This window comes from Dermacentor albipictus, chromosome 10, assembly GCF_038994185.2.
Source record: "Dermacentor albipictus isolate Rhodes 1998 colony chromosome 10, USDA_Dalb.pri_finalv2, whole genome shotgun sequence".
Lineage (NCBI taxonomy): Eukaryota > Metazoa > Arthropoda > Arachnida > Ixodida > Ixodidae > Dermacentor > Dermacentor albipictus.
Genome location: NC_091830.1, coordinates 5698456 through 5723059, shown reverse-complemented (window position 1 = coordinate 5723059; position 24604 = coordinate 5698456). Strand labels below are relative to the sequence as shown.

The 24604-nt window shown below is 45.5% G+C and overlaps 2 protein-coding genes across 2 annotated transcripts in view; one reads left to right on the top strand and one right to left on the bottom strand.

The window, feature by feature from the left end:
* The window catches only part of LOC135920276 (putative N-acetylated-alpha-linked acidic dipeptidase), a 47041-nt gene extending 30058 nt beyond the window's left edge, over positions 1-16983 (bottom strand). The window contains exons 1-4 of the mRNA XM_065454446.2: positions 16205-16983; positions 11272-11518; positions 7845-8169; positions 4660-4750 (exon numbers count right to left, since the gene is read on the bottom strand). Coding sequence (XP_065310518.1) covers positions 4660-4750; positions 7845-8169; positions 11272-11518; positions 16205-16545 — 1004 coding nt within the window. The 5' untranslated portion in view covers positions 16546-16983. The remainder of the gene's footprint in view (positions 1-4659; positions 4751-7844; positions 8170-11271; positions 11519-16204) is intronic.
* Positions 16984-17121: 138 nt separating this feature from the next.
* bai (Transmembrane emp24 domain-containing protein bai) lies at positions 17122-21199 on the top strand. The gene is made up of 3 exons (XM_065454447.1): positions 17122-17416; positions 18303-18527; positions 19273-21199. Exons 1-3 carry the CDS (start codon positions 17237-17239, stop codon positions 19486-19488), a joined length of 621 nt encoding a protein of 206 aa, XP_065310519.1. The 5' UTR covers positions 17122-17236; the 3' UTR covers positions 19489-21199.
* Positions 21200-24604: the final 3405 nt, after the last annotated feature.

Here is a 24604-nt window from a genome sequence, read left to right as displayed (position 1 = left end):
CAGCCGTTTTCGGTCAACCACGTCAAGTAACCTTGGAAGCAGTCACGTGGTGTGTGCCGCTTGCGCGCGGGGGCTCATGGGTTTTATCGGGTAGTCGTGCCACCGCATTTCGCACGTGCGAACGTTATTGTGCGTGTGCGATTCTGCTGTTAGTTCTTTGTTTCGTCACGCTGTGCGCACGACGCGTTGACTGCGATTTTTTTTTGTTGTGTGCGTGGTGTGTGGTCAACGGACGACGACGATGTCCCGCCCCAAGCAGTGCAAGTTTCTGACGCTGGAGAAAAAAGTCGCGTTGATCAAGGAAGTGGAGAAAGGGGGAAGATCTAAAACAAGCATCGCCAAAGAATTCGGCATCCCCTTGTCGACGCTTTCGACAGTTGTAAAAAATCGACAGAAGGTCTTCGATGGCTTCGAGCAAAGTTTTTCCAGTGAGCGGAAGCGGATTCGGGCCTCGAAATTCCCGGACGTCGAAGCAGCACTCATGCTGTGGCTCCGGAATGTCAGGGCAGCCAACCTTCCCGTGACAACCCAAATGACGATGGAGAAGGCAGACGCGCTGGCGTTGCAGATGGGCCACACAGACTTCAATTGCAGCAATGGCTGGTTTGAACGATTTAAAAAAAGAAATAACGTGGCCTCGAAGCCTATCCACGGCGAAAGCGGCACTGTTGATGAAGGGGCTGCAGACACCTGGCGCAACCACCGCCTCGCTGAGCTGCAAAAGGCTTACGCGGACAAGGACATTTTCAACCTCGACGAAGCAGCACTGTTCTATAAGATGTTGCCTAGCCGCACATACACGCCGAAGGGAGAAGCGTGCTCAGGCGCTAAGCAGCGCAAAGACCGAGTGACGATACTTTTCGGAGCCAACTCCACCGGCGATGAAAAACTGCCGCTGCTTGTTATCAGTAAGTCGCTCAATCCAAGGTGCTTCCGAAATGCACGGCTCCCGAGAGATGCGACTTACCGCGCCAATAAAACGGCCTGGATGACTGCAGCGCTCTTTGAAGAGTACGTACGTGCTCTTGACCGCAAAATGGCAAGGGACGGCCGGAAAGTGTTGTTCGTCGTGGACAACTGCCCCGGCCACGGAAAAATCAACAACTTGGAGGCTGTCACGCTGGAGTTCCTGCCTGCTAATATGACGTCCGTGCTCCAGCCGATGGACCAAGGAGTCATTGAGGTTGCTCGCAAGTACTACAGGAAGAGTCTGCTGCGCCGCATTTTGTGTTCTTACGACAGTGGTAAGAAGTACGAAATAGATTTGCTGGGTGCAGTCCACCTGATCGCCGAAGCCTGGCGACAAGTGCGTCCATTGACGATTGCCAATTGTTTCGCGCACGCAGGATTTTCGCGCACCGAGAAATCGCTCGAGCCAGACACTGACGAGTTTAGTGATTGCGATGAACTTTGCGACGAAGTCCGCAAAGCTGCCGGCTGCGCCAGCGATGCCGAAGACGGCGAACTCACTTTTGAAGAGTACGCGCTCTACGAGTCGGACGTGCCCGTTACCGGAATGTTGTCCGACGCCGACATTGTTGAAATGGCAGTGAACGACGACGGTGATCACGCTGACCAAGAACCACCTCGAGAAGTGCCGACAACTGCAGAAACAAGAAACCTGCTACGTTTGCTCCGCAACAAAGTTGAATGCAGCGGCGGCGAACAACGGCTCATGCGGTGCGTTCAGCAGCTCGAGGACGCTTTTCTCGCGCCGAATGCCAACGCCAAGCAGGCAAGCATCACCCAGTTCTTTTCAAAACAATAAAATTCAGTTTTTTCCTGGGAATTCTGCATTTTTTGCAAAAGCTCCCCTCGTGCTGTGGGGCGTTTGTTAGCAGTGCTGGTTGTTACTGGCTCTTTCAGTGACCCGGTCACTGAAATTTTCGGCATTTTGCTTAACTCGAAACTCTGCTTATCTCGAAATTTTTCCCGGATTTTACAACTTCGAGTTAACGAGGGTTTACTGTATGTTGTTTTCCTCGCATGTCTCTTGTCTCTTGTTATCTGGCTTCTCTGCATAGCTTAGTGCCAGTGGTGGTTGCTCCGTTTGTAGTGCATTACGAGAGATGGCGCAAGTGTGGTGCTGCTAGTCCCACCTAATGGCAGGGTTGGTCGGGAGTGACAGCTTTTCCTCTTTGGCTCCGGGTCAGCAAGTGGCGCAGACGCTCCGCGCGTGCACCAATCCATGCTTCTGAGAGACCATCTCGTGTGGCATACACCGGAATAGATGAACACAATCGCTTGAACGAGCCACTGTTTGCGTGACCATACACGCGAATGACCAGGTGTTGGTGTCCAGCATGGGGCGAACCCATTTGCTCGCTATCCGGTTGCGGTGAGTTGGACTTCCTCGATTTGTTGTGTGCCCATCGGCATGTTTTGTGGATAGCAACTCAGCTAGCAGAGATTAGTCTATGAAAGGTGCAATAAATGCCCTTGTGATTGTTTGCACTAGTGCATTGTCATTCCTTTGTCCCAAGAGCACGGGTGAGAACCCCACAAGTTTTAAACCCAAGATCACTTATCATTATAAGTGAAGAAATAAGCTCTTAACTTCACACTAGCCTGGTTGCAAACAAGCTTTCTAAGAATGATTGGCTGCTGTAAAACTAGTTTTCCAAAACCACAAAGTAAACGGTTGACAAAAAAAAAAAAACAGATCAGAAGTAGAGGAAAAAGAAAAGAAAGCTTCTGAAGAACTTGTGTATCGTAGACATATGTTGAAAGGCTCGTTGCAAGGATAGCACCATTGGTTGTAGTGTAAAAGACAAAACTGCTACACTACAGATATACTGCCAAAAACATTAAATTATAGGCTAAAAGCAAAAATGGCAGGTTGTCATGCAGGATTCCACTGCGAAACCGAAAATAAACCTTGCACCCCCCCCCCCCCCCCGTTTTCTTTCTACAGTGCTTCCAATACGTTTGTTGTCGTTTAAGTTATCATTGTTTACAGCACCTTGTCTACCATCCGGCGAACAGTAGAAAGGCTTTAACAGTCAGTCAGTTGCTAAATATTTGGTTACTTTCAATATTTGAAAATACCGAATGAATCTTTTTCTAATACAAATTCAAATAGGTAGTGTCTAATATTTAATTCATATGCAAAACTGAATATTCACCAGCCTCTAAATTTAAGACATTGGGAAACGAAATGTTATACAACATGGTATATACTCAACATAGTAGAGTTGGACAATATTCATAAAGACAGCACAGCATGGAAAAAAAATACAATAGAACCTCGTTTATGTTTTGGAAAAAGATGCGGGAAAATACGTACTAACTGTGAAAATGTATGATCCAAAGTAACTATAAAAATGATACAGACTTGACTATTGTCTGCATCTACGTAATGCAAAGCGTCACGCGGATCATTGTGACACAAGATGTCGATGCTCATCGAGCTAGTGGTGCTCCACAGCCCGAGACACGTTTTGTTGTTTTACTGTTGCTTGGTGTTTTAAGAGGGCCATCATAAACCGAAAAGAAATCGAGCTGGTGGGCAATGCTGGATGTCACCGAAGCAAAACATGATGCCAGCATCGCACCACCTGCAGCAGGGAACGGAGGCGCGTTTGGATTATCACCTTCTAAATACGTGCAGTACGCTGCCAATGGCACTACGCACCATGCACTGTAAAGCAGATAGGTGAAAGTGCTTGTTGCAACAGGTTCTGCGTGATAGATTGGTGATAGATTTGCTAATACCGGAATAAGAAACTGCATGTCGTCTTTTTCACGTGAGACGGGCGGCTATATATTGTTTTTGTTCGGGCGCCTCGCACATTACCTTGTTTACATGACATCCAGCAGTCAGAAAATGTATCATATAATTGCAGTTTGGCTATGTACTGAACGTTCAGGCCGAAAAATTGTGTTTTCTGGGAATGTATGATACAGTAAACAATGAGTGTAACTTTATTGGTCATTTCTTATCTTGGGGACTGCGAGCATTGGCGCTGGGAAGACGTACATAATGGGAACGTATCAACAAAGTTCTACTGTACTTTTTTCAGCAACGCATTCGTGGCTGCAGCTTCCAGAAAAATTGTGGCATGCACTTGTTAGGTAAATAACCAAAATTTGGCGATTATACTCGTGGGGATTTTGAAACCATATGTGTCAGATATTGTTTTATGAAACTTTGTTTAGTGAAATTCAGTAATAGCAAAAAAGCAAGCTTAATCAGAACAACAACAAAAAGAAAGAGGATGTGGTGATGACTGTTGTGTCTTCTATCATATGAGGACGATGACATTGATGGCAATGGACACAGTAAGGAGGATCATGCAGAAGAACAAGCTAAGAAATGTGAAGGGCATTATTCCTACCAGCTAATGGAAATCAAATCCATATAGGATATATGACGTAGTAGGAGTAATTTCACTCTCACCTCCACTCAGGGTGTGTACTATGGCGTCCTTTCTATCAACACCATTATATCATGATATTAAAAATTACGAATGGTGCAAGGGACATTGAACTTTCCTATAGCGCTATCTTTTTTAAACAACGCTATCTTTTACAGAGTCAGCATTTAGAGCAGATGGCATTTTATACACTTAGATGTATTCACTGGAAATGACAGATACCTTTCCCTAGTAAAATGGTCCTCAAAAGAGTCAAACAGTTGAGTCAAATCATTCCACTTACCGCAGCAAAATTTCAGCTGCGTTGGCACTGATGGTCTGTGCCGGTACTGTAGGCAGGTACAACTGCTCCCGAGGCAGCCGGTGTGCAGACACTGCAAGGAAGTCAAACTGTAGCCCCCATCGAAATGCGGCCGCTGTGGCCAGGATTCGATCCCGCGACCTCGTGCTCAGCAGCCTAACACTATAGCCACTGAGCAACCATGGCGGGTGCCAAAGAATGCTTACGCATTAAAAATGGCACTTAGCTGATGACTTGTAGCCGCTTTTACAACCCAGAGCAAATCACGTTGGCATATTACACGCTTGATGCAAGCAAAGCTTCGCACCTCCGCAGACCCAGTGCGAGTTCCATATACTCAAGCCTCTGAACAAACTTCTGCATGATGCAACAAAAGCGCAGCAACAAAACACCACTTGGGACACAGCTGCAGCGGAAAAGGCACACAAGCGGAAGTGCTGCCGGTAGCGTGACTTTATTGCAGTGCCACGAGTTCTCGTGACCGCCATGGAGCCCATGTTTTGAGTGCAGCTGTGAAACTGAGGTGGTTCTAGTAACATTGGCATGGATACCTTGAAGCGCAACAAGAAACATTTTAACGCGACAGCGTTAAGGAGCTTGTGTCGCAGAAAAGCCGGTGTCGTCGGCGTCGGCAGCGTTGGCCGTGAGCGAAAAATCCCAGAAGGCAATTCATAAATAAAAACGATTGCAAGATGGGCTGGGTGGGAATCGAACCAGTGTCTCCGGAGTGCGAGATGGAGGCGCTACCACTCAGCCATGAGTTCGATGGTTCAAAGCAGGACAAAAGCACCTCCAGTGAATGCGGTGTTGAAAGTTATGCTGCGGTGCATATCGGTAATTATGAGCATGTAAATTACAAAAGTCCCAGTTAAACGAGTAGCGAAGTACGTTTCCGCTACATTTCTTCTGCGCTTGGCGCACATGCAGAGCCATCTTGCGGCAAACACAGAAGATCCCCTCGTCGCAATGCACGGCGCTGCACCGACAGATGGTGCAACACTCGCCCCCTTCTCCCCTTCGCCTCGTTTGAGAACATTGGGGCCGTGCGGGGACCAGTGCGAGGATGCCCCAATACCCTTGCGTGCATGCCGAGCAAATGAGTGGGCGGTGCGAACGGGGTGCAATAACGCTAGCACGTTCCACTCTGAAGGTGAAGCTTAAGCGTCCTCCAATTTTTTCCTTGTGTTCTTTCTTACTGCAGGCAGCACAAAGGAAGCTCTGCTGCCACTTCCGACACTGACAAGAGCCCTTTCTTTAAATCTTTAAGCATCCTTCCGCAATATACTCATCTGCTTTTTCTTGTTGGCACCTTATTTGCACTGCAGGAAACTGAATAAATAAAATATGCGCACCCCTGGCCCCGCCTGAGCGGGTGAGAGGTTTTTTAGGGTGAGAAACCTGTGCGCTAGCTGTGCCATCTATGTCAAAGCTTGTTACACCAAAATTTTATTATAGGTTTTGTCTTTACATGACAGATGGTGTGCGACAAACCTCACAGCCTGTTGCTGTTGCTTGCATCTTTCATTTGCCAACTCTGGCAGACTAGCCCGTACAGACAACGCCTTGCCTACTGAATGTAACCATGGCACGCAGTTCAAATTTGATTTTGAATGTTCACGTAGATGCCAGTACTTCCAATTTTGGCGCCTATGATGCGGCAAATGTGGCTGTCCTCAGCGAGCTGCAGTGTGCTCGGTCAGTCAGTGACCGCAGTATTTACGCTAGACTGCAGCTACATGGAACTGTAATGCGTATGTGCAGTGTTTGCTTTGTGCACAACAGGGCTTGAGGGTGTGCTCACGCTGAAATACTCCAGTCTGGCCATGCTACGTGGTGCAGACAGGCTTTGTCCTGCATCAGCTTGACCTACGAATAGTAGCCACATACAACTTGCGCATTTTGAAGCACTTTCAATAGCTCATTACGAAGCGAAGTCTGCCGAGGAGTCTAACCAGGGGCAGCCAGGAGTCGGCACGTGCTGGCAAGCATGCGTGTGGTCCGACTATAGGCTCTGTGAGTGTTCAAAGCTAGTCGAAATTAGCGAGACCCAACAGCTATGACACCGATAAGCAGGGTGGCCAAAGTTTAATTCCTACGTGGGCGGCCACAGCAGAGCGTGAGCATACACGCTTCTTACAGAAGCACGTAATTATTATCAAAACGTGAAAGCAGATTTTCCTTTATTTCTGCACTTGGCACCACATGCAGCGGCACATATGGCTGTTGGCGTTCTTGGAAGTGTGCCAAGCTCGCTATCTGCGCACAGTGCCAGGAGCGCTGTCGGCCACATACTTCTGTGGCCAACAAGTCCGATGCAGAGTCTCGTGAAAGTGGTAATAGCATCTCTAAATGTGATTGCTTGAGAATACCGGCCCTGTCCGCTTGGCATCTGTGGCCAATGAAGTGCAAATGGCGAAGACGATGTGCCGCTTTCATAACATGAAAGCTCATTAAAAAAAAAAAAAAACTGCTTCTGTAAAGGTAAACTCTGCATCTCTTGTTATTTCTAATAGTGAATGTGAGGGGAGAGCGTTCGTGCTATATTTTTCTTGTCTAAAGCTAGGGTGTGCCCTCGATGGGCATGCCCATAATACATTGAAGTTCACTTTTATTTTATTTTTTTAAACCCACAAAATATGGGTGTGCATTAGATGCAGGGGTTTATTAGAATCAGATAAATATGGCAGTAAATTACTTTCATACAATACCAAAAAAGAAGCTCCTGTTACCGAGACAGGGTTCTTGGTAAGCAAGAAAAATTGCAAAAACAAGAAACAGGCTGCAAGGATGTCTTGAATTTCTTATACCAGGTTGCCGTGAAATTATAGATTTCGATGAGACCTGCTCGGGCCTAGTTATCTTTTTTTGTCGGTAAATATGGACTATTTTGTATTCTAAAAGAGCTGCAGATTTAGCAAGTTTCAAAACCTTTACTTAGCCATACTTTGAAATCTGTGATGTCACACTGAAATGCCAGTACTGGGGTTTCGGATTGGTATCTAAGAATTGGAACTTTAAGTCATTTTTTTCTATAAACCTATTCTCACTAAATTAGGAACAACGATGCTTTGAAATAATACCTGTCAGTCTTAACTAATTTACTGTTTCTCTTTAGTGTCCCTTCAAATAAATGATGATGATGATGATGACTGACACTTCCAACTGACCTACGGCAGGGTATCCGGGGGTCTGCGGGTCCCCCAGGAGTGGACCCAGGGGACTGGCGCTGTGGCTTCCGTCAGGCGGCAGCCACCACCAGGCAGCACTGCCATCCTGCTCCGTGGGGTAGCTTGGAGGCAGTGGTCGAAACTCACGAGGGTCTGGGTACAACAGGACAGCACGTGCATCCACCCGCTGCGCCATGGCAAGCTGCCGGCCCAAGGGCTCTGTGCCAAGCCGCACGAGCAAGACACTGCCCTCAAGCGTCACGTTCGAGCCATGCAGCCAGTCTATGTCGGTTGCCTGCAGACGGCCTGCGTACACCAGGGGGCCCTGCACAAGAGGTTGACAGAGAGGCTGAGATAATCTCATGGGTGGCGGTAATGGAAAAGAAACCTGCCATGAGTAACTACTTAAGAGGAAAAGCGAAATAAGGAAAGAAACCATTTATGATAACTCAAAGGCAAGCTCATTACTTTTCGAAGCGAGATCAGTATGCCTTAGAAGACGCACTTATAAAGTGAGATATAAGAAGGAAGAAGAAGCATGTGCATGCTTGCTGCAGCAAAGCTATAGGAAAATTATGCAGCATATTTTAATAGGATGTGAAGATGCCTGCCCAGCAGTCAATTTAGGCGTCTCTGGCCTCGCTGAAGCCTTTGGGTTCAGCAAGAGCAGAGGGAAAGTAAACATGTCCGCAGTAGAGATTAGTAAGTGGGGATTGGAAGTAGGGAAACAACAAACAACGGAGGTGTGCAAAAACAAAGTACACAAAAGGGGTTCAGAAAGTTTGGTTATGGAAATTCATCATGCTTTTTTTTTTCCTTTTTTAACATAGGTAGAACATTAGGCAAGATAATAACAAGAGCTTGGTGGGGCAACTCACTGCCCCATTCCAAAGATGATGCTCATAGCATCCATCCGACCAGCATTAGTGCACTTCAATAACTATGGTCCCTAGCACTAAACTCTATTATGTTCCAATAAAATAGTGCTATGTTTCCCTTCAACAAACATTTTTCCTTGCAGATTACACATGCATGTAAAATGTACCCACTGTAACATTTACTATGATGTTTGACATTGTGGAAGATTCTTTTTCTAAAGCTAAGCTTTTTTTGCGCCTCTCTTGCTGACTATGGCTGCCACCTTCTGCTGCTGCTGCTCATGTGTTCTCACCTAAGAGCTCACACTCTGCTGTGAGAGAACAGCGCCATCTACGAGTGATGGCTCACACTTCTTTGCCTAAAGCAGAGGAAAGTAGAGAGGGAAGCCGACCTGTGCATGCGGGTCGTTGGCCGCTGGTAGAGGGCATGAAGGGAACGGAATGCGGAAACTGCAATGAGATGTGAGAGAGAGCACCGGAGGAGATGGCTTCATGTTGTGCGTATACTACACTGCCTGGCAACCACGTGGACGGTCGCATCTGAGCCTCCCAGGGGAGGTCGGGTACCTCAAACAAATGGCGCAGATGGCCAGCTTGCCTCTTTAAAACCCTATAATACTGGTTGCATTCAAAGGTGCATTTTATTCTTCACCAACATGAATAAAGAATTCGCTTTCACTTTGCACTCACACTAAATAAACACAAACATGTGTTTCAGCACTCCTTACGGATCTACGGAAAGCTTTGCTCTACATAGATTTCAACAGTGCATATTGAATATGCTGCATTTTTTTACGACCACTGCTGTTGCAAAACAATGCCTTGTGCAACGAGGCGAAAGCCCTGGTCAAGCCTTAATGGCTTTGGTTTCACCCCGCAGCACAACTATAGTGACTGATTGATTGAGTGTACAGAATAGTGAGATGCCTAGCAATGCCACCATGGCCAGCAATGCCACCATGTTTGGTCAAAGCATCTGACCCCACTCAACCCTTTACCCCACATGCCTACATCACGTCCCTCCCCCTTTCCCTCCCGAATGTACCTTTATCTTTATTCAAAACTATTCAAAGCTTTCTGCCTGTTTCATACATAAATCTGCTCTCGTGCTACCATCAAATCAGCTGTAAATGTTACTGGTACCTTCCACACAGAATTTGCAAGGAAGAGTTTCTTGCAAAGCATGTTTCAGAAAACACACTTTATTAGCTCTAAACTGATATGCACTACATACGTCCGCCTGCTGTCTCTATCATTCATCTGTGTAACACTAAGTGCAATATAATCATAAATATCCAACATGTTCATACTGCCCCCTTATACCTAATCCTACATAGGCATCAGGTATTGGATGCTTGGCTTCCTTTTAATGTTGTTTGACTTAAAGCTCGGCCAAGGCTGTACTAATCAGCTCTCTTGGAATTAGATTTTCCCAAAAGTGTTAGTTTTCCTTTAATATGTATTGCATTTATGTTTCCTCACACATTGATATAAAAATAAACAGAGAGAGAAAAATTGTGACAAACTGACACACTGACACTGACAATTGTGACAAACTGGGGCAGAATTGAGGTCAGGCCTCCTCGTCTTTCTACCAAAATTAGACAGCAAGCCAGTGGTGTACCGTTCATGCAACCATATTAGCCATGGCAAGAATTCGTTTTAATAATCTCGTCACATACACAAAAAACAGCATTTTACAGGGTGTTATAATACTGAATAAAACTAAATGTGGCAGGCTATTTGACAGATGCATCTTTAAATGGACAAGAAATAATTTGAGCCATTTTGCAAATTACCATTCGATAATACAAAGAAAAAAAGAAAAAGAAAACTCCGTGAAAAGAGGCTCGGTAAGCCAAAAGATATGCAAATACAAAAGATGGATGGCAATTTCCCCTTAAGGTTGAAGTAGGTAAAGGCAAGGCGCAGAAGACTAGAAGTGCTGGTCTTCTGCGCCTTGCCTTTACCTACTTCAAGCATGAACCAACTAGCCCAAGCAAGAGTTTTACTTGAGCATATTTCCCCTTAAGGTTCCTACACCAGCTCGCCATCCTAATGATTTTTCATGACAACTGCTCATGCCTAGCCAATTTATCGGTAAAGATGCAAGCACCACACTGTATTCTAAAAGAGCCAAACAATGAACTTGGCCAGTATTGATAACTTTTAACAAGTCACCGTATTCTGTATGCAACAGAATACCTTGAAATCCGTAAAGTCACACTGACGTAGTTGGTACTAGGGTTTCAGAACAAAATTTAAAGAAATGAAATTTGACCTTCACTTTCTCTATAGTAGTAGACTTCTTACCACAACAGTCTTACCAGAAGAGTACTTTGGCAGTGCAAACTGATTTGGTGTTTTTCTTTTGTGTCCCATTAAGCTGTCCTGGATCTCCGAGAAAGACACCGTTCAAAAGCCACTACCACCAAGAATTTCTATCCATACAGCACAACAGCAACGCAGCAAACTATCTAAAAAACCCTATGCTGAACCATACAGGAAACTTTATGGCCCAGACTCCTGAGCAAGAGTGATTCACTCACTCTGATGGGACCATTGGGTGTGCAGTAGGCAACATAGGGACGGTGCTCCTCTGAGAACAGGTCCACAGTGGCGCCTGCTGCATCAGACGCATTCTCAAAGTGACGCAGCCGGTTCGGGCGTGATGAATCTGGGAATGACAGCAGCACCTCGTACGTGTGCTGCTGCACAGCCTCGAGGCCCTGCTCTTTCCAACGCTGCTGCAGGAGGTCCACAATCTCGGAGTCTGTACGCACCTCAAGCAGCTGCCTGCAGTGACATAACGAGTCATTTGACCAGTGTCCCTGACACAACCATAAATGCTGTCCATTGTAATGGTGTACGAAGGAGATTATTAATTTAGGCCATAAATCTATTTAGAAAAAAAATATACATAAATTCATATTCTGGGGTTTTACGCTGCAAAATCGCGATTTGATCATCAACACACTGTAGTGGGGAACTCGGGATTAATTTTCACCACCAGGGTTTTTTTAATGTGGACCTACATCTAAGTACATAAGCATGTTTACATTTCAAAGGCATTTAATGTTGTCGCTGGGGCCTGAATTTATAAAAATTGTTGAACATCCCAATATATATATAAAAGTAAAGAGACATTCTTCAGGCTATCTTTCAAATGTAATGAACTTGAGCAATGCTACAAGGTAAACAGAACAAATGTTTAAAGGGGCCCTGAATCACTTTTTTATCGAAGTGGAGAAAGGCACTTGAAGTGAAAGCCGGCTATTTCAGAAATACTTAGGCGCAAAAAGTACTTAAATGCGTCCAGCAGAAGCAGAGCTATTGGCAATCAAACACGGCCTCTGCTATGCTCCTGTTCTTTCTTCAATGCCTTGCAATGTGAAGGCTTCGGTGCAATGGGACGTGCCCACAATGCCTTCTAAATGTCACTGTGGTGCACAGTTCAAATTTCGTTTTGGATGTTAACGTAGACGCCATGACTTCCGCCTTTGGTGCCTACAATGTGTTAAACATGAGCCAAATGCAGTTTTCCTCAGCGAACGGCAGTGCGCTTAGCCAGTGGACTCGTGGCGACACCCCGCAGCGCCCGCGGTATCTATGCCATGTAGCCGACTGCAGCTTGATGTCAGCTATTGGCCAACAGCAGCCATCTAAGGGAATGACGAAATGGTGCGTCCAATGGCGAAATAGTATGTCTAAAGAGAGTGAGGACAGGCCTTCTGTTGAAAAGAGAGAGTTGAAGGAAAGGTGACTTCACGATCTGCTTGCAAGCTCCACGCACCGCGTATAACAGTAAAACTTGGCTGAGATGTTCCGAGCAGCGCATGCTATCTGTGGACTGTTATTTCACCAAGCCCAAGGGGTGGTTTAGGGCCTTTTTAATGTACCGGATGCTTCAGTGAACACTTAAAAAAAAAATTTCGAACTTGCCTGCACCAGATAGCACAGTTCTAGTCTATGGGCAGGTCTACACAAAGAGGCGGACATTACTTGCACAAAAAATTGAAATGCATAATCTAATAATTACTGGAAATGCATTAACTAAGTTTTAACTAATTACCTTATGACACATATTGATGTTTACAAATTCTAGTCTGAAAGTTCAGAAGGCAGATCTGCTTGGAACGAATTCTGAGGATGACGCCAGCTTCAAGATATTAATTCCCAAACTTTGCAGAGAAATGCATTGGTGTTCCATTTACTTTCGTGCCTCAATGCATAAAATTGTGTTTTGTTAAGAAATTAGGTGAAATGACAGCGAATTTTTATCGCAAGTTTGGCAGCGCGTATCTCGTAAATGGCATCACTGACACAATTCTTTTCAAGTAGTGATAGGCTTTGCAGATTTACGCAGGGCTATGAAGTTTTCCAACTTCACAAGACAACTGCTGCCATGAATGAAACTTGGACTGGTGCTATAGGAACCTTGGAGAAAGCAAAATTTCCTTACAGTTTGTGTGTGCCTCCTTGAATTGGGTTGTGCAATGCACTGCTAAAATTGAGCTATTCAATCGTAAGGTTTACAAACAAAATAAAAATAAAAAAAGATCCTATACCAGTGGTACTTAGAGTATTTTTGATGGTACATTTTTACCATGCAGAAGTTGTGTTGAGCGTCTCCTGTGAACAAAAGTGGTGTAACATCAACATTAGAATGTTGTTTCTGTAAAGTTTTTGAAAAGATAGTTTTTCAGCTTAAGGAGCTGAAAAATAATGCAGTGCATTCAGAGTACACTTTTCTATATAGAATATGTAAACAAAATACAAGACTTTTAGGTTCTGCTTTGAACAGGCTGTCTCCACAAAGGGAAAGTATGGAAACCACATTCTGTACCTAGTTGTGAGGTGGTCTCAATGTTAGTAAAGATGGTTCAGAGGGAATGTCTGCATAGTGAAATTTCCTAATCAAATATGAAAGTTTGAGAAAAACTACTTCCAAATATGAAATTGAAAATAGAATATTTTATCATTTCTAAAAAAATTAAAATGTTTGCACACAGCCAGTTTAGTGAAAAATAAGGCTTTTACAAATTTATTTGACGTGAATATATTCAATAGTTTGCAATTACATGCCTGGACAATTGAGCTGCTTGTTAGTAACAACTCCTCCAGTTATCTCGGGCGTCACAAGAATGGCAGTAATGAAAGAAGGGAACAGCTTAGCACCAGAAGCACGTACAGTGTTGTGTTTGCTGAATGTTACAAATGTGATATTACAGCACAGCACCACACATCAATAAATCCAAAGATGGTGAGATTGGCCAAAGAGTGAATTGGAACATCAAATATGCACGTGGGCATGCTAAACATGAGAGTTTTATTGAATGACTGGACATTATGAAGGAGGGTTGCTACACAGAAACTGACATCTCTCTGCAGCAACCAAGGCTTTCCTATACAGCGGAAACACTCGAAACTGCCTTCGCCTCCATCGTTCTCTATATCTTGCAGCTCCAATATTTGAAAGGAATTAATATTCGACAATTTCAAATAGTGAATTCTCAAATAAAATATGAATTGAATAGCAGAGACTGGTATTCCACATTTTGACCATTTCCACACCCCTTTTATATAGTGAACAATGAAAGAAGACTTTAAAATGTGAACACTGCATGCTGCAGGAGTTAATAGATGAGCACATACTGCCTGCTTGGAATAAGCACAGCACGTTTAAGTTGCAGCTAGCCCTTAGTCTAGTTTGACCATTATGTGAATGAAGCTGCTACTAAATATGTACACACATTCGACACTGCAGAAAGTTTATCATACACTTCTCGCACGTAAAAGTATGACACTTATCAAGTATGAAGGTTGGGGAACAGATCTACAACATTTTACTTTGACACTAAAGCTGGTCTCGGTATGCTGCACATGGCACTGTGAACATAATCATGATAAGACACTGAGCGAAATTTGCCGTCACTGTAACAATAAAGCTAGAATGACAGATACTTGAGCTAATTGGTAGGGATTCATGTTAAAGAAAGTTAGGAGGGCAGACAAAGACACAAAAGAAAAACGGACCACAAAAATGCCATTTGTGTAGATCTATTTTCATTTTGTGTCTGTGTCTGCACGCCTTACTTTTTTGTTTGCATGAAAACTGTTAGGTTTAATCATGTTCATAAAAAATATACAGTGCTGCCTCGCTTTCTTCTGGTTGCGTTTGCCAGTGGCAGCATCAGCAGCAATTGCAGGAAGGGAGCAATAGCATGTTGCATGACAGATCCACATTCTGGGTACACAATCAAATATTACAGCAAATTATTTAGCTCACTCCAATAGTTGCAAATTTTTTTCAAGGGTTTTAATGGCCTGGTCCTTTGCTTAACACAAAAAATTTACAATTTGAATATGTTACGACAGTACCCCTTTAACTTAGTGCACTACTGCTGGAGCAGCCACACATGATTCCATGCAGAAGTTGCAGCATCAGGTAGAAGCCCCTAATGGACTGAGCTCAATAAGAATTATACAGTTGCCATGGGCCAAACAACCCATGCCACATGTTGCCAAGGGTTTGAGCAGGTGCAGTTGCATAGGTATACCATATCAACTTCAGAATAAACGACCCAGCCAAGCTTAATCTAGGGCAGGTGATTACTTATTTTTTATTTTCGTTTGCTTTTAAAATTTTCTAAGAGTGCACTGCAAGAAGTGTAACAGATATGACCTAATCAGTCATCACTGTGACTTGCTCAAACGTGTCTGTTTATCCAGAAGAACAAGGAGGCTGGACATTCTAGAATTCAAAATCATTTAGTGGCATCTCGTATTTACAACTTTATTGACTAGAACTGGCAACGTTGCAGCAACTAAGTTAGCTGTCTTTCTGGGGCTTAGTATTGTTTTGCATTTACTTCAGAAAAGCACTGAATTGCAGCAGATATAGAAAAAAATTTATCAAAGGAGCAAGAAGCGTCGTGGTGGCGGGGCCAGAATTTAGAAAACGGATATCACAACCGCTATGATTCACGTGGGGTGCTGGCAGCGCACAGTAAAGGTTTCTCGGATTGCAGAGGTTTCTCGGCACGTGCAGCTAGTAGGTTGATCGGTATGCATCGCTTTTTGGGTTTTCGCCAAGGCCAAGAACGTCGTGCTCTGCAAGAAGCTTTAATAGTTGCGACACGATTCTTCTACCGTTTTGCCACAGGTTCTCTGCCAAATCCGGCGATATCAGGCGGCCAATTTTAAAACTAGCAGGAGCAACAACGCATTTGACAGCTCATTATGATTAGCCCTCGGCAGGTAACGCGGCAATTCACTGACTGGCCGCACTATCCTACTCCCTTCAAACTCGACCGCACGTCCATACATTATTGTGCTGGAAGTATTAATGAGATTAAAGCGGCGAAGCCGGGGGAGGTGCCGCTGGAGGCGCCCAAGAATGACGCACGCCCGTCTCGCTTGAGTAGGGCGCGTGCGAAGGTGGTGTGAAGAAAAAAAAAAAGGAAAATAAAGGGCGCTGACCCTGCGGTTCGGTTGATGCCGTCAGCGCTGACGAGGGCCAAGAGCCGCGCCCTGATGCTGGGGTCGGCGTCGTAGACGGCGTGGATGGCGACCGACTTGCCCCGCACGCAGCCACTGTGCTCCGTGTGCGCGAAGTAGCCGACCAGCAGCCCCGCGAGCACCCCCAGCAGCGCGATGCCCAGTCCGCCGATGACCAGGTTGCGGTGCGACACGACTCGAATGTCTTCGGTCGTCTTCTCGTAGATTTGAACCGCGCCCGTGGGCTCATGGTCGGGCCATGTCATCGGCTCGCTATCGCCGCCGTTGTCCTCGTCACGGTACGGCCGGTACTGGGCACTCATGATGCTGGTTGCGGCGGCGGACACCTGTTGCTCCTCGTTGGCCGCTGCTGCTCGGGACGACGCACTACAGGGCGCATGACACGTGCGACAGCACGCGCGCGCGGTTTTCGGTCAAGTTCCGACCGCGGCGGATTTTGCGATGTGAAGCGGACGCAAGCGTCATCCACCCGTTTCCGCCAGGTACAGTAGTGTCGCTAGTTGCCTCTCGCAGGTAGAGTGGACTACGGGACTACGACAACATACCAGACTCGCGCCCCACGCCTACGGCAACCTGTGAGAGCTCTCAGTGATAACAGTCACGTTAGTTCAAAATGTATGGCATCGATGGCGTAGATTCACACAACGAGCGCTGCGGTTTTCACCCACTTTTAGATCATGATGATAATGAAGCTAAACCGGCGTTGTCTCATTGTGCTTTACACAAGGTGCAACATTACCAGCATGCCCATTCAACCACCCTTTCGAATTACTTATTACTATACTTACACATCACACAAGCCTATTTTTTTGCGGTTTCGGGATTTAGCTCACCCTATTGCCGACCAACCTTCCTCAGCAAACGACTCATAAAAGTCGGGACAATCCAGGGACATCCAATCCGCAACAGAATCGTCGACTTATCCGCTTTCGGCCTTCTTCCACGTCAGTGTTCAACCGCCTCGATAAACATACTTTGCGACTGTTGAGTACGATGGTGTCTTGTGCCACCTTAATATCGGTTTTGACGTTATATCTAGGCGTAGTGCACGCGATACGCTTTCATATAAAGCCAAACACCAAGCGCTGCCTCAAGGATGAGGTGCTCAAAGACGTCCTCGTTTCTGGCGAGTACCACGTCTCCGAGACGCCGGGTCACAAGACAGACCTGACAGTGAGTACTGCAAGCATTATGAGCTCAGCTGTTCTAACGGCGTTGATGTGCACCCTCATTGGCGTGAAGCTCCTACCAGGCCAGACACAGGCCATTGATCTCGTGCGCAAGTCGGGAGCTATCTGCAAAACAAAGCCTCGTGCGTCGCAACTCGCTACCCGAGCCTGCGCGTGCACGGATGGCGGAGGCGTGTGTCGGTCTAACGCCTGGCAAAGATGTGCAGGTACCTGCGCCTAAAGAAACGACAGTGACACGCCGATATGTCTTGGTACTGGTTCGCTACCAGCATTCTGCTGCGCCGCTGTTTTGACAACGTAGACAACTTGCGTGAAGGCGCGCGGCGATTTTGTTTGTCCAGCGTTCGCTTACAGTCATGATGTTTACGGGAGGACAGCTCTACTGATACGTTAGCATGCTGGTTCTGGCTGCTTGCGTGGTACCTGACAGCATAAATTCTATGACTGGCCACTAATAAACAGCATAATGGTACAGGAATTCATGGTGCAGAACGCGCTCTAGGTAGTACAAAATCACAGCATGTTGAAGAGGTGTTGTTAGGCGTAGTACCGGGAGAACAGGAAAAAGAAAGAGAAGGAAAAGAAAACGGACAAGGTAGCACCTATTAAACCATTCGTGAAGTCTAGTGGCTAATCGCAACAAATATACTTTAAAAACTCCTGCAGTGCTTTAGTAGTTATCTACGCATCATCCCTAATTTTTGCGATAGAATGGCGGCACATGTTAGCTCAGTCTATGACACTCAAGTTCCACTGATACGTGTTCACAGGTCTTCTCATTGCTCATGCATCATGTTTCACCATCTGTTCTGACATCTGGTCGCTTGCAAAAGCATTCCTGCTACAGGATGTCTGCCTAAAACTTGCAGGTCAAGGACAGCAATGGACACATACTTTACAACAAGGATGACATCAAAGAAGGCAAGTTCGCCTTCACCACAGATGCGTATGATGTGTACGAGGTGTGCTTCACCACCAAGATGCCCAGTGAGGTGAAAGGTGGGGACCGGGAAGTCCAGCTCCAGCTCAAGCATGGTGCAGAGGCCAAGAACTACCAAGGCCTGGCCGAAGTAGGCAAGCTGAAGCCTCTAGAGGTGAGGGAAGCCAATAGTTTCAGGCTTACGTGCTCATTAGGGCGCCCCTGTTTCCATTATTCTGAAATGGAAAGAAAAAAAGCTTTGCCACGGTTTGTAAAGCCACTGCACCATACAACCATAGATCAGGGTCAAGTTGCACCTTAGTACTGTTGTAGGGAGTGTCACAAAAGTAGGAATGCCATGTATACATAACTCTTCTACCTAGAATGCTCGGTAAATCTCAACCAGATTTGCTTAGAGGTAGCATGTTGTGATGGGTTCAGTTTACCATGCCTGCGAGCATTGCTTGCCCGTTTTGTTCACAACGAAGAGTCATCTGTGGTGACGCCTGCATGGCCTCCTGCATGGCCATGGTATCTGGGCTCTTGCTTTTCCTGAGGCTCAAATATTCGTGGTATGTGCATTTGTACTCAGGCCAATGTCTCAATTTGCAGTGACATTCTGCTACTAAACATGAAGTCGCAGGTTCAATTTCCATGTCTGCATTTTGATGGGTAGAAAAATGCAAAAAAATAAATGCTCTTGTAGTGCTTAGATTTAGGTGCATGTTGCAGAACCCTGGGTGTTCGAAATTAATATGCAGCGTTTCACTACAGTGTTCCTCATAGTCATTGCATTGCTTTAGGACATTTAATTTGATGTGCACCTCATAAGCACACTCTGCAATAAGCAGGAGCTTTGCACTATGGAACACTTGGCTTTGTTTGTGATCATCACTTATTTCTGTGCAATGTTTCACCAGATGAAGCTCCAACAGCTGGAGGACCTGTCGGAGGCTGTGGTGAAGGACTTTGCGTACATGCGCCAACGGGAGGAAGAGATGCGCGACACCAATGAGTCAACCAACTCGCGCGTGCTGTACTTCTCCATCTTCTCCATGTGCTGCCTGCTTGGACTGGCCACCTGGCAAGTTCTCTACCTGAGGCGGTTCTTCAAGGCAAAGAAACTGATTGAGTGAACAAACAGTTGGGTCTGTGAGTGTTTGTGGAGGGGGTGCACGTACAGGAGGGGCAATAAAAACACACTTCGTACACCTAGTATGTGGAGGTCCACAGAAAACGTTCTTGTTTAAATCTACAAGGAGAAATTGCCTCTATTTATACGAATTTTGAAATTGTAATAAGAGCCCCTGGGGGTAACTTGTCCAGCTCAGACTATTCTTGAGAACTGTTGCCAGCTTACAGAGTGGTGCCAGAGAAGCATTGCCACACAGCACTCTATATCTCCAGTAGCGTGCAGCATTGTGCAACTAGAGAGTTTGCAGATGTCCATTTGTTCCCATGTGTGGTACTTACATTTGCACTTGCAAGTTCTGTGGCGGTAGCCTCTCTTTGTCAGAGTGAGTGTCATTTAGTTTGCGTGATCTCACGAGGAGTGGGTCAAGCCGCCTCTACAACTAAAGCTGGCCTAAATGCGAAGCGAACTTTTTGGGCATCGGGGCACATTAAAGCAACCTGTGTGCAAGTCAATGGGCCCACTTGTCTATACTTGTGGTCAACTTGCCATGTTTGTTGCATGGAAGGACTGCTGTGGAGACAGAGCATCGGCACATGTATGATATCGTGAAGTTCTAGTGAAAATTACTTTCACACCATTTTTGAGTTTTCACATCCTGGTGCACTATCATGACTGAAAAGCAAACCTATTTGCAACTCTATATTTACTTTTTGGGTATTGTAATGAGGAAAATAAAGGAACAAACGCTGAGAAACAATTTATTACAGAGTTTTCTTGTCCTGCTGGATACATTGAGATAAAAATTGTGCATGTCAGGACATGTTGCTTTTTCCCTACGCATTTTTAATATTGCAGCGTTTGTCCCTTCCCTGCTTGAACGTGGTGAACATTTCAACACAGGCTTAAGAATAGACACTTCATCGCTCAGATTTTGTAACCGATGGAAACTGCATCAATAGTCTGTTCAGAGCACTACTCGCAGCATAGAAACAAGGGCAAGGTAATTTTTTTAGTGATTGTGCCAGGTGGCCCTATGTTTGCTGCTGCTATTAGTTCTGCATGTGCATAGATGTGTTGTATCTGCAAACGCAGTGATTAAACCATGTGAAATGAAATTTTGTGCACATTAACAATCAAATTTGCAACAATAGGCAGGTGTGTCCTCACGCATGTGTGCATTGGTTCTGTAGCTTTGGCTTGCATGGCCACAGAAGGTTGTCCATGAGTATTTGCAGTGGCTAGTTCTGTGCAGTCGAGTACCACCTTAATGAGCAGGCCTGGCCTGTGGCCTGATCTTGTTTAGTTAGTGCACAAAGCCACTGCTGGATGCATGGTGCCTTTCTCAGTCTAGTGAGCCATGGCTTCAGTTTACACAGTGCATTATAATCATTTAGGGTCAGACGTAATCAGTGCTAACCAGCCAGTTGCAATTCTTTGCATACTTATGGTTGTGTCTTTTGGATATTATGCTGCTCTCCTCATGTCATCTATTTGTTTAGCAGCACTTATTTATTTAATGTACTGTGAATCACATGAATAAATTTTTACACAAGCCCTGCAAATTGAAGATTGCAAACTTCACAGAAGTACACATGGCAGCGGTCTGAAGCATATTGACTCTCAGATTTGAGACAAGATAAACAGGTTTCAATCAACGTTGTGTTGCTGTTAACATTCATCTTGCAAACTCAATAAAATTTTCATTATATGGATGTGTTATTGTGGAAGTATGAGTAATGCTCTTTCTTTTATAGAACAAAGCATGCAGGACTTGTACGTGATGCAAGCAAATTGAGCCCAGAGGCACTCTTGCATCATTTTTTTTTTTTGTGGTTGAAGTAGATACTAAATGTTTATAGTATCGCGAAAATAGTAATACAGTAATATAGGAAGAAGAAATGTTTGAGGTGCAACTTTAATAGCTAAAGCTGGCAGTTGCTTGTTAAAGGGACCCTGGAACAATTTTGTGCAAGCATACTGAGTTGGAGTAGCTCGTTCTGGTCATTAAGTGACACATTTAAGCGCGCCCATGCAAAGCGTGTAATTTATAAGAATTTAAAGATGTCCATCACCACCGATCGCAGCGGCGCCACTCCTTGAGTTTTCAGTCGCTAGCCGGTTCCACCCAGCTGACGTCAGTTGGGTGAGCTATTCGACTGGCTACCCAGGTTGTGTCATCGATAATTTTTCAAACCTTATGGTGAACAAATGTTCACAATAGTTGGAACTCGGAATGTTGGTTAACTTAGTTCTATAAGAAAAAGTAACAGAAGGAGAAAACACAACGACAGTTAATCACTACACTAGAGCCCTTCTGGCACACAGCATGTCATCTGCTTGTGTTACAACGTGCTCCACGTTGGGGTGAGTTGTGCAGCCAGTGTTGATTTCGCGCTTCTTGCGAGCCCCATAGTTCACGCTTGTTGCGTTGTGGGCTGTAAACGTGGCGATCGGCGACATTGTGCCTCTGCAATGCAGCAGACGAGCATAGCGGCTGCAGCGCATTGGACTGTCTGTAGCCAATTGGCACCAGGACCTACGCGTTTGCGGCCGTCATTTCATGCCGGGGAAATACTACCATAATAGATAGTTTTTTTTTGTGTCCAGTATTCAGGTAAACGCAAGCGCAAGGGGACTGCATGTTTTACCGGATGAGCGGAGATGCAAACGTCAACGGCCGGCACTCTGCCTGGTGGCACAGAACACAACCATACAAGCACAGAGGTAATATAGCAGTGACCAAGTGTATTCTGCTGTGCTGCTGGTGTATATTTTCGGCAGTAGCGCAATCGTGAACACGCCTTTTTAAATGCTTTGAAATGTTTTACACTTGGTTAGAACAATAGTAGATGTGTGTTTGGCTTGTTACAAATTCTGTGCCACCGGGTGGCTACACCGTGCAGGCCGCTCACGTTTAAGCTAAAGCCCCTTGATAACAGTGGTAGTAGTATGGAGAGGCTTTAGTTTACGACTTGGTCTATATGCCGAAACGTCCAGCTTGCCTGCGGTTACGGGAATACTAGACACGCTCGGCGCTGCGACTGAACGCTCGCAACGCATGCTGCTTGGGTTGATCTCGTTGTGGATCAATGACCATGCGGCTAGCAGAGAGGTTTGAGAGTCTGCGCGCTGGCTCCAAGGCAACCGAAAGTAGACGACACGACGTCACATCATGACTCAGACCCAATGAAGGACTTTAAAGGTGAATACTAAGTCCACAAACACTGTTTCAATGCCATTCCAGAAACCTCACAATGCTTGCTTCGTGCAAAGACTTAGTTTACGAGAAAATTGCATCCGAAGGGTCCGAATGCTTTTATCGCAATTCAAATCTCCCGCCACCCAACCGGGGAGCGGTGACGTTGACCACGCCAACACCGCCATTTGGTACCGTCGGTGAGTAAAATGGCACCCGACAGACGGTGGTACGGTTGCTTACACAAAACGCAAATGCACAGCCATGGAGAAATCGAGCCAAAGCAGAGCGGTGGAGCGGCGTGGACCGTTCAGGCGTCGCGCGATACCACACAGAAGTGTAATTATCTGATAGTTGCAGTTTGTGCGAGTTTCGCGAGCCAGCAAAACCAGCACAGCACTACGCAATAACGAAACTACTGAAACGCGAAAGCGCGGGCGGCGCAGAGTCGAGCGAAAACGAAACCTTTCGACCTCCTGCCTCGTTGTCAAGGGCAACGTTTTTTTTTTAGATGTAATAGAACTGGACAAATAGCGTTTTCTTTCGCCTTTGCAGTACAATGGTGTGTATATAACAAGTGGCTGAGTACTAGCGACAGAATTTAAATGAGGAGTGCCTTCGTCATCGGGCAAGTACTTGAATCCACTGGCGTAGCAACAGGGGGGGCCGGGGGGCCGTGGGCCCCGGGTGCACGGGGCCAGCAAGGGGGGGGGCTGTCATATACGTCTGAAGACACCCGAAAATTGTCGATATCCCCGCCTCCCTCGACTACACCCGGGGGGGGGGGGGGGTGACAGAAGAGCTAAGGGCCCCGGGTGCCAGACGACCTAGCTACGCCACTGCTTGAATCTCCCGGGGAAGTCTGTAATCGGGTCCTGCATTTACCTCACTTTTTCTATTATTATATATAGCGTTTTATGGCGCAATTACTAAGGCTCTGTTCGCAATAATATTAACGCGTTGGCGATTTTCGCGCACTAAACTGTTACTTTAGCGTGATTTAATATTTGCCTTTAGTGTCCCTTTGACACCAATCACTCGGTGAGCGAGTTGAGGAGCAGTAGCGTGGTTTAAAAGGAGGGTAACCTGTAATCGTTTGCAGCTCGCTTAATATGAGAAGCTTCGAATAAATCGTGTTTTACTGTAGCTGTACCCTTATAGACGTCTACAAAATTTGTCCAAACCGTGTCAGGAACACTTTAATGAAAAGTAAGTAAAATGTGTTCATAGGTCTGCATCACATGTTCAATATTGGCACGCTCCTTTGTTTGGGGGCAAGTCTGTTCCGTCCGATTACTGCACCACAAATGGGTTTTGTAATACGTGGATTATAAGCCTATTTTCTCCCTAAAGTTGATCTGAAGAGCTTTAACAGCACTTTGCACGAAGTGCAGCAAAACCTCGTTATAACGGAGTAATAACAAAAAACCTTAAAAGAGATATAAAAAAGTAATCAAAAACAGTTAACACACACAACCACGCACACTATTAGTCGCGTCGGCAGCGGTAGTGTGTGGGCGTGGTCGTTGATTCGGCAGTGGGCCGGTTTGGCGCATTGCCAGGCTGCATACAGCTCGCGGGAGTTTTCAAATTCTGCGACACACTATAGTTACTAGCAGAGTCGCACGCCACCAAATGTCAGGTTAATCGACTGAAGCTCATCGGTAAGTCTTCATTATGAACTATAAAGCGAGAAAGTTTAGCACCTCTAACAACAAATCATGCCGAGAAAATTCCATTGCTGTTACCGATAGTTATGATTTTGTTGGAAAGAAGAAGAAAAGGACAGCGGGAACCGACAGCAAGCATTTACCCTCGCATTAAAAAAATTAGAAAAAAAAACCCCAGTTGAACCGACTTACAAGCGCTGCAGCACCGTAAACTTTTGTGTGTGTTCTGTTGTACAATAAACAGATTACTG